The sequence below is a fragment of the Doryrhamphus excisus genome, linkage group LG22 (assembly GCF_037039965.1).
Source record: "Doryrhamphus excisus strain RoL-2023G ecotype Guam linkage group LG22, RoL_Dexc_Guam_v1.1, whole genome shotgun sequence".
In the NCBI taxonomy this organism is placed as follows: Eukaryota; Metazoa; Chordata; class Actinopteri; order Syngnathiformes; family Syngnathidae; genus Doryrhamphus; species Doryrhamphus excisus.
In genome coordinates, this window is record NC_136378.1 from 1,164,860 (window position 1) to 1,174,981 (window position 10,122).

Consider the following 10,122-nt stretch of genomic DNA (forward strand, 5'->3'; position numbering starts at 1 on the left):
TGAACTGGTCAGACAATTGGCATTAATTACGTCTGTCATTATTGACTTTTAGCATATTTTTTGTAAAAAGTAACATTTTATTATTATTATGTTATTGTGTTATACTGCGCTTTTGTTCCTGCTATTGACGGTGAAACATAATAATAAAAAGTCAAGTGTTAAATACAACCTGCAGAGTGAGGTGTCAGGTGTTGACAGAACAAACAAATGAGCTGCTTTCAAATGGATGTTTGGTTGCGGCCTTCACCTGAGTGTACAGTACTTGCACACAGTTGAACACAGTCAGGTTTGAAAAGCAGGAAATTGAATTGATCATCCATATGTTCATCCATTTTCTGTACCAATTGTCCACCCGTGGTGCACACTGGACTGGTCTCCGGTCCATACTGGTGCACAGATATTGTCGCGGTCACTAATTTGATTAAAATATTCAGAAAACAATAAAGCATGATACATGAAAATAATTTATTTCCAAAGAGATGAGAAAACAGGCAGTAAAACAGACTTATCACGTATGGCCTAATAAAATACCGCTTATCAAAAATGGCACCTGTACAATCTGGTTCATAAAATGGAAACTAAATCGGTATCCATCCATGATTTCATCATTTAGTGTCCATGAAACGGATGTCCATAATGAGCAGTGTGTGTCTGGGCAGCGGCCTTGGCGCCGGAGACAGCACTTTCATCACCTGGGCTTGCGTGTCCACATTGGTCACCACAATGAAGCCACACACCGGGCTCTCCACGATACCCTTTCTCGCCCCCTCGTCCCCGTCCTCGGCGCTGCTGACACTCAGCACGTGGTAGGTGAGGTCTCTCCCTGGCGTCACTGGAACCAGCTTCAGTTGCGTGTCGTCCTGAGACATTCCCAGCGGCAAGCACGAGTCCGGGATGGAGGGAGCGCCGATTTTATAGATGCGGACGTCAGAGAAACGCACTTCGTATGAGAACGGGTAGAAGGACACTCCCCGGAAGCCGTAGAAGTACTCCCGGATCTTCTCATCCCGAGTCTCCCGTCGGCATTCTTTGGAGCGCTCCACCACTCCGCCGGACTTGGGCAGGAGCACGACGCGGACAAAGTGAGGGAGATCTCGTTTGAGTTCGTTGTACAGCCTCTCGTGGTCGAGCACCAGCACCACATCCACCTCAAAGGCGGAGGCGCAGTGGACCAGAGCCTGGTATCCAGATCCCTTCACCCAGCCGCACGTGTTGATGATGCAGCCCCCCACGCTGGCCTTCCTGTTCACCTCGCAGCGCTGGGAAAACACCTCGGCCAGGCATGATGTCAGCTGGGATGGAAAATGTTCAAGTCACCATCGCCGCACGGTTTAAATGTACGCTGCAGCGTCTCACCTTGTTGTAAAGTTTGATGTTGGTCCCTGGAGAAGTGGAGCCAAAGTGGTAGACCAAAGGAGCTTGGACTGAGAAGCCCTCCTCCACGTCTGCCGGACGCTCAATGCACAGCGCAGCTACTGTGCCAGGTACTGATACCTACACAAAACAGAAAAGTACTTCACTTTAATACAGATGTCAAATATATTTTGAAATTTCACCAAATAAATCAGCTAACATGTATACAAAGTGTGTACAGAACATTGCTCCTCAAAGTTAAGGCTATTAGCATAATTTATTGTTTTACTGTACAGTCGTCCCTCGTTTATCATAGTTAATTGGTTCCAGACCTGGCCGTGATAAGTGAATTTCCCCAAAGTAGGATTCACTATTAATAAATGGAATATTTTCATAGTAGTTATGGCAGAGAGAACCAGTTTCCAATCTTCTAAATACGGATTTTAACATGATTAGAACCTTCTAGACATGAAACAACTTCCATATAGTCACCTTTACACTCATTACCCAAGATAGTAGGGATAATACGACATAAATACGGTAACATAGGCTGGCACATCAAAAAATTACTCCCTTAAACCAAGCGTTCAGAGCCATCCCAAACTTCTGTCAGGGCAAACCTCATAACAATGTGAATGTTTGTACTTTGATCCTACCCCACTCTGGCCGACATCCAGTTCCACCAGCGTGGGCCTCCTGCCCACTCTCACAGCGTAGCTCAGTAGCAGTCGACACACGGTTGACTTGCCTACATCTGTCGGTCCCACCACCATCACCTAAAAATGGAGTCTTGCTTGAATTTCACGACTTGTTTGTGACTAGACAGGGAAACCTACCCGAGGCCCTCTCTCGTTGTCTCGCTCTGCTTGTTTCCTCATCTGTTCCAGTGCAGCGTGCGTGTTGAGGTAGAGAAGCATGGGAGTATCTTTGGATACGTAAGCCACCTGAAGAGGTAAAGAAGCCCATTATTTAAGAAAGGGTGTCCAAATACAAAAGCCGATTATAGTTATTTTGCTCATTTTGTGCTAATTTTTTTTCAAAATATATTTAAACTTTATTCATTACATTTTGACTTTATTCTCATCCCTTGGAACTTTTTCCGCAACTTAATTTCCCCCAAATTACAACTTTATTCAGTGTTTTGTTTTCATAACATTATGACTTCCAAGAAAACATCTTATATTTCAACTTTATGCTTCTAAAATCACTTTTTTTCCCTTCATTCCCTCAGTATTATTCTCTGAAAATAGTGACTTTTTTCCAAATTCTTGTAAACAAGTTGTTACAGATGTTTTTCCCCAAAGTATTGTAACGTTCTTCTTATACATTTTCACAATTATTAATTTATTTCCATAATATTATAACATCATCCTCCTAGCAATATATATTTTTCCACAACATCATTTGCCAAAACTTGTTTGCTGTGTTTATATGATAAATAAAATAACATTATATTACACTCAAAGTATGTTATTTTTCCCTCACACAATATTTCACGTTATTATTGTATAATTACTGCTAATTTTCAAAATGTTTCTTCTTTTTTTTTTTATTATATGGTACATTTAGAACGTGCCATGGGCAGCATTTGCACTCTGCCTGTGACAACCCCAAGAGGCCAGCCGTAGAACCCCAAACAGCCTAAACCTTCTTGATGCTCACCTCTGGCTTCCCATAGAGATTGACACTGCAGCCTTGCCAGGTGAATACGGCAATCTTGGCACCCGGTCCAAACGTGTACTTCTTGTTTCGGTTCAGCTCCGAGCCAAACACCTCGGCCATTCCCGTGAGGAGCTCCAGCTCAACTTGCTCTGCGGCTTCTCCGGCTTCCACCTCAAACCGAAGTTCAGTCTCCTTCTCCAGGTCGAATCTGGTGCCGACTTTACCAGTTTGCAATGGATCCTCGGGAGCCTTTTCTACAATCTCTGTTGCCATGGCGATTCTAATTGAAAGCACATTAAAATGTTACCTGTTCAGGCATGGAGATGGAGAACATTTATGTGGGAATATACACATTTTTCATTAGCGAGTAATGTGCTAGCTAAAAGCTACATTTAAGGAAAACATACAACACTAGCATTGCCAGGGCAAGCACTAACGATACTTTTTTACCTCTTAACGTCGACTTCAAGCTTCAAATACGCTTTAACTACCCCTGTACTTTACGGCGATACATAGTTATTTAAATTTGTGTACTTACGAAATAATAACAGTATTGCTTGCTTGAGTCAAACGACTTCTGCTACGCGCTGCAGTGTGGACGTCGCAAGTAAATGACGTCAAGATATTTTCAACCAATAGGAGACGAGAATATGAGGTGGAGGCGGTTCTCTCTCCCATCAAATAGTCTTCACTTTCCGGTGCGGTGTTATTTGGTGAAACATTATTATTATTTGCAATGTATTTACATATTGGTAATATGCATTTTACACACATTCTTGTTTAATAATTATTACTAATAATTACTACCACAGGCTTAATTTTTTTTCTCTCCAAACAATTTGACTGAAGAGCATTGCACCTTTAATCTATTTGTATTTTGACATTTGAAGTCATTGTGTGGATTTGGGATTATTTTAGCCCTGCTGAAGGCATTAAGCAAACCACATAAATAATGTTTTCAAAAAACAAACACCTTTATTGAATACAAAAACATAAAATCACCATAAACCAGGAACAGCAAAACGACAGTGTGCTATCCTGTACATGTGGACATTGACTGCTGGCTCTAAAGTATTCCAGTAGGTGTCCCCATTCGTTCAAAGATGCGAGCTGCAGGAGCTTGGTCCATCAGAGGAGAGACTGTGAGCACCCAGTTTGGTCACTCCTCGTCATTCTGCTTCCACCAGCCACACGCCATGAACGATGAGCTGCATGAAAGACAGGCACTAGTGTTGCAAGCTCTTACATAGTGCAGCTACAGTTCATGCAGACGTCTTCACTGTCATATGCTATTAAGAAACCGAAAACCCACGGTGAGTAAAAACAAAAACTAAGGAAGCAGACATGGATTTAATTATAATCGGGCATCTTAAAAAATGACAAACCTTCACCAAGCCTCTACTCTGCACTTAGAGCCTCCTGTAGTGCAGCAACTATGACATCAGGCTCGGGGAACTTCAGCTTACGGGGCGGACCTTTCTTTATTCCGGTCCAGAGAGAAGTCTCTAATGATGTGAGACACAAAGTAAAATGGTAAAATAGGATAATGAAAAGATTAAAAAAGAGCAATGCTTTTAGAGTTTATATGCCAAGACTGTATTGTCCTGTACATGACATCTATAGTTTACTACTACAAAGCTTTTAACAGAAAGCTATGAAGTGTGAATGTCGGCAGGAAAATACTTAAAAATTAGGTTTAGCCAATCTATGAGCTTAGAAAATAGGCTTCAGCTTGAGCGGCCGTTTTCCGCTTGGTCCTAGTGCTAGACATGTCTTACATGCTTGTAATGCAGTCGTCCCTTGCTGCATCGCGGACTGAATATCGCTCCCTCGCTGTATTGTATTAAATATATATTTAGAATTGATTGCTATTTCATGGTAGAGTATGGCCTATTAATCATAAAACATTGAAAGACAATTTATATGTAGCATTGTGGTCACTAGGCATCAGTAATGTTAGATTACATGACCGTTCACACTGCATGGAGGTTCGATACCGAGCCAGCAGAGCTGAGATCGAATTGACTCCTCTCATTCTGTGTGGAAGTGGTATGTATTTTTCTTCTTTGTCTTAAAGGACTGATGGGTTACATTCCCTCTGCTCACCTTTGCCTCCATCAATCAGCGTGATCTCAAAGCTGTTCCTGCGAGGTTTGTCGGGGTTGAGGACCACAGTGAGCTGAGGGCGTGCGGCCAAGAGGGCAGATCTCACCCCCTCAGCATTACGCCCATACACTCGTCAGCTCTTGCTGCCACACACAACAGATAAACAGGAGGATAGATGTTACCTAAGCAGTGTTGGGATGTGGGAGGGTCCACTTGCACACCAACTTTGGCCCATTTCATTGAGATTTGAGTGACGACATGATACTAACCAGTGTTCAATTACCACTCTTTGACCCTCCAGCTCAGGCACATCTTCTCCTCTTGCCTCCTTGGTGGGCTTCTCCTCCTTCTCCTCCTCGTCCTCAGTTTTCCTCTTGGTCCCACGGCGGCCTGAGCACCATGTGATCCAACCATACTTGTTCACATACCACTAGTACTTCTCAAAACATGCACTTTTTAATAAAGGAATACTTTATGGACGACAGTAAAAGCCCCCCAGAAACCAGTGACCCACTTTTTTGTGAGTGATTGTTCATTTTTCGAACGCTGACGTCAAAAATGGGCGACTTGCTATCGAGAATAAAACAATTACTCGCAAAAATAGCAGCGACAGTAGGTCGCAGTTGTTGACAAGGTTGCTTATTAAGTTGTACAATAACATACACACGGTACGGTGTAACTTATTAAGTTGTACAATAACATACATACGGTACGATACAGACCTGTTCGGGAGGACGCCATTGTTGTTGTGAAACTTTCGCGCGCTGGACTTGGACTGTACCAACTCACCGTTCGCTGAAGGGGGTTAGGTAACGTCTGCCATTACGATGAAGTGTCCATGTTTTCAGTTATGTTCCATAGTGTTCCGTATGTGTATTTACATTAAGAACATTGAAGAGAAACGTATTGTTATTTATATTATGAGAAACGAGACACTTTTTGGAACGTTAAGTTGGGTATATTTGTAATATTACGGGAATAAAGTCAAAATATTATTAGAATAATGTCATAATATTACGAAAAGAATATTGACAAAAGTTGAATGATGTAGATATAAAAAAATAAATACAGAAAAAAAGAGAAAATACTGAAATTCATACTAATAATGCACTTTTCACATATTTTTCTTGAAATATATATAACTTGTTAGCATAACTACATTATCAAAATATGAAAGTGGCCCTTGCATGCTTTCATTTTTCACCATGTGGCCCCCCCAGTGGAAAAAGTGTGGACATCCCAGAGTTCACGGACAGATCCATTGTGAAATGACTGGCATTCCTGGTGATTGTGAGAATCCTTGTACAGTAACGTGTTGTGTCAATGACAGCACAGATGAACATGTCTCTCATCTTTCAGCACCTCGTCTAATCCCCAAATCCACTAGTGTCTAACAGCTCAAATCTGGCATCCAAAACTCGTAAGAACATACGAACAAATCTGCCAAGCAACAGATGGATGTGCTCAAATACCCCAAAGCCAAAAGTAAATACCATATGGAGGATCAAAAATAACAATACAAACCCCGAGCTTGTTTCTCCCAGGAAGTGGCGTTGATATTTCTGGAACATGAAAGATGACGACGTCACAAGACACGTCTACGCCAACAAACAAAGGCTGTAAAACCTCCCAGAGCGAGGCGGCGCCATGTTTGTCTGACTCACTCGACTTCTGTGGATCTTTTGTCTTTTGTTTTTCTCACATCCACACTTTTACTCCTCCGGGTTGTTTGGCATGGAAGGCGTGCACGTGAGCAACAATCACTACTGGCCTCATTCAGTCTTTTTCCAAATGACTCAAGGCCCGCTGAGCATGCTGATCCAGAACTCATAACTCATAATTATCTTATCATATCTCCTAATTAAGTTTAATTCCCCCCTCGGCCATTTCTGTGTGGAGTTTGCATGTTCTTCCCGTGCACGCGTGGGTTTTTTCCGGGTACTCCGGTTTCCTCCCACATTAAAAAAAAAACATGCTAGGTTAATTAGCGACTCCAAATTGTCCATAGGTATGAATGTGAGTGTGAATGGTTGTTTGTCTATATGTGCCCTGTGATTGGCTGGCCACCAGTCCAGGGTGTACCCCGCCTCTCGGCCCAAAGACAGCTGGGATAGGCTCCAGCACGACCCTTGTGAGGATAAGCGGTAGAAAATGAATGAATGAATGAGTTCTCCTCCTATTTTGTGTGGAAGTGGTAACTTTTTGGCTTCTTATTTTGTCTTTCCCCACCCATCTCTGTGTGGAGTTTGCATGTTCTCCCCGTGCATTTGTGGGTTTTCTCCGGGTACTCCGGTTTCCTCCCACATTCCAAAAAAAAACATGCTAGGTTAATTAGCGACTCCAAATTGTCCATATGTATGAATGTGAGTGTGAATGGTTGTTTGTCTATATGTGCCCTGTGATTGGCTGGCCACCAGTCCGGGATGTACCCCGCCTCTCGCCCGAAGACAGCTGGGATAGGTTCCAGCACCCCCGTGACCCTCGTGAGGAAAAAGCAGTCGAAAATGAATGAAAGAATGAATGAGTTCTACTTAGGACCCCCGTAAGACCCAACAGACCCATTTTGAAGGGTCTTAAGGAAGGATGCAACTTTGCTAGGCGTCCTTCCTGTGTCCCGGACATCGGCGTCTGTTTTTAGCCGAACTGTGACACGTGCATGAGTAAATGCGGATGACGAAGACAGCGATTCACAAGGCATGCTTGAGCTGAGGCGCAACATGTCACAGCGGAGAATGAGTGACACACAAAAAGACCAAAATAGCACCAAGATGTTGGGTGACAGCGAGTGGGCCTGATGGGCCATACGCACATCACCAAGACGTTTCTCTTTGCTGATGGCCGATTGTTCCATAGCAGGAAAAACACCGTATTTGTCCCGTTGGGAGCCGCCAGGAAGGCACACTTTGGCTTCTGTGGAAATATGGGATGCAGAAGCACACACTCGCTGGTCATGGTCGTCAAAGCTGGAGACCAAAGGCCGCCAGCGGATGTCTGGACTCGAAGGCAAGATGACATGTTTCATGTCCAAAGTGTGCCACGGGGGCCATTTCCCCAGGGCTGCTTTATACCCCCCCCCCGTACATTATATTAATTTAACAAAAAACAACAGTGACTAATTAGGAAATCTATTAAGAGAAACAATTTGTCATTTTACAAGCATAACGCTATTATGAGGAAAATATGAAAAATCACTTTAGTAGCATAAAGTTGAAATATTATTATATTATTATAATATATAATTATGTTTTTATATATATTTTAATATTTTTATTTATTATTATTGAACCTTACTTTTCTTGAGTGGTAATATTATTATAGTAATAATATAAAACAAACAAAACAATGAATAAATCATAACATTTTTGGAAAATTTGAAGTTATAATATAATATAATATAATATAATATAATATAATATAATATAATATAATATAATATAATATAATATAATATAATATAATATAATATAATATAATATAATATAATATAATATAATATAATATAATATAATATAATATAATATAATATAATATAATATAATATAGTAATTATTGATTAATAATTATAATGATTAAAGTTATAATGTTACAATAGTCAAAAGTCATCATTCCGATAAGAATCTTGACAAGAATAAAGTTTAAACAGGTAGAAAAAAAGCAGAAATGTAAAGAAACAGTGACTTTGTGAGAATAAATTCAAATATTAAGAGAAAAATGTATTTCAACAAGAAGAAAAGTTGGAATTTTATGAATTCACAGTATTCTGGAGAGAAATAATAATAATATGACATAATCCATCTATCGTCTATGCCGCTTAGCCTAACTAGGGTTGCATGGCTACGCTGGAGCCTATCCCAGCTGACTTCACAGATGATATACAGTATAATAATAAATCATCATATTTGGAAGACATTGGCGCGTGTCCTCATCCGGTGAGCGGTGACAGCACACGAGTGTGGATCATGCTATGTAACATATGAATGTCACGGTACGGATTGTGTTGAGGGGGTGTGTGAACGCCACAAGTTATCACATCAGCCTCATGTCACTTTCTCTCCACACAATCACACCAGAGCTCCGCCCACAAACGTCTCCATGTCCTCCCATCTGGACACCGTGTGATGCGAGGTCACGCTTTGGACTGCTGACCTTTACAAAGTCTCACATCCATGACACCCACACATCTCACCCAAGATGGACGGCCACTGGAAGAAGACAAATATAGATATTATGTACAAATGATGACATAAGAAAGTCATCATTTTGGAATAAATAATTGGAATTAGGAGCTAGAAAGTCATCATTATGAGAAAAAAGCCGATATTAAGAGATAGAAAGTCATAATAATGAGATAAAAAGTTGATATTATGAGATACAAACTGCCCGTGCTGAATACCATGTGACAAACTGTCATAATTTCCACTTTTGTATCTTATAATTACAATTTTTAATCTAATTAGGATTTCCTGTCTCCTAATTTTTTTCTCATAATTCCAACTTTTGTCTCATAAATATGACTCTTTAGCTCATGATAAGGATTTTTTATGTCCTAATTGGGATATTTTATCTCGTAATTCCAACGTTTGTCTCATAATTAGTACTTTTAGTCTCATAATTAGGACTTCCTGTCACCTTATTAGTACTTTTTATTGTATCATTTGGACTTATTATCTCCAAGGTATGACTTTGGATCTGTTTGGTGACGTTGGAGAGGCCTAGTCCAAGTCCTGAGCTGAATCCTAACGAGATGCTGTGGCCTGACCTTAAAGAGGCGCTTGATGCTGGAAAGATCTCCAGTGTGGCTGAATGGCAACAATTCTGCAAAGGCTTGGTTGCAGTGGCCCAACCACCTTTTCAAACAGGGTTATGTAGCTTTGCATTATTTTCTCACTTAATAATAAAGTTTCATTCAAAATATGCATATTGTGTTCAGTGTTGACTAATATTTATATTTATTTTGTTTGATGATTTATTTTCCACACGTGTATATTCTGCAGTTTGCGT

At 40.8% G+C, this 10,122-nt stretch overlaps 2 protein-coding genes across 2 annotated transcripts; both read right to left on the reverse strand.

Moving 5' to 3' along the window:
• Nucleotides 1-451: 451 nt before the first annotated feature.
• On the reverse strand, nucleotides 452-3,681 carry clp1 (cleavage factor polyribonucleotide kinase subunit 1). The gene is made up of 6 exons (XM_058062945.2): nucleotides 3,554-3,681; nucleotides 3,016-3,295; nucleotides 2,190-2,297; nucleotides 2,010-2,129; nucleotides 1,357-1,494; nucleotides 452-1,292 (listed from the first exon to the last, which is right to left on the reverse strand). Exons 2-6 carry the CDS (start codon nucleotides 3,286-3,288, stop codon nucleotides 606-608), a joined length of 1,326 nt encoding a protein of 441 aa, XP_057918928.2. The 5' UTR covers nucleotides 3,289-3,295; nucleotides 3,554-3,681; the 3' UTR covers nucleotides 452-605.
• Nucleotides 3,682-3,977: 296 nt separating this feature from the next.
• Nucleotides 3,978-6,000, reverse strand: selenoh (selenoprotein H). The gene is made up of 5 exons (XM_058063557.2): nucleotides 5,844-6,000; nucleotides 5,391-5,511; nucleotides 5,122-5,264; nucleotides 4,401-4,520; nucleotides 3,978-4,223 (listed from the first exon to the last, which is right to left on the reverse strand). The coding sequence occupies exons 1-4, from the start codon at nucleotides 5,860-5,862 to the stop codon at nucleotides 4,414-4,416; spliced, it is 390 nt and encodes a 129-aa protein (XP_057919540.2). The 5' UTR covers nucleotides 5,863-6,000; the 3' UTR covers nucleotides 3,978-4,223; nucleotides 4,401-4,413.
• Between the last annotated feature and the right edge of the window lie 4,122 nt (nucleotides 6,001-10,122).

Excerpts from the sequence above, each read along its gene's own strand:
- clp1 (XM_058062945.2), bottom strand. The coding sequence starts at position 3,288 with ATGGCAACAGAGATTGTAGAAAAGGCTCCCGAGGATCCATTGCAAACT. Across the intron at positions 1,495-2,009 it reads TGGATGTCGGCCAGAGTGGG|GTATCAGTACCTGGCACAGT; the intron begins GTAGGATCAAAG and ends TGTTTTGTGTAG. Across the intron at positions 1,293-1,356 it reads ACATCAAACTTTACAACAAG|CTGACATCATGCCTGGCCGA; the intron begins GTGAGACGCTGC and ends TTTCCATCCCAG.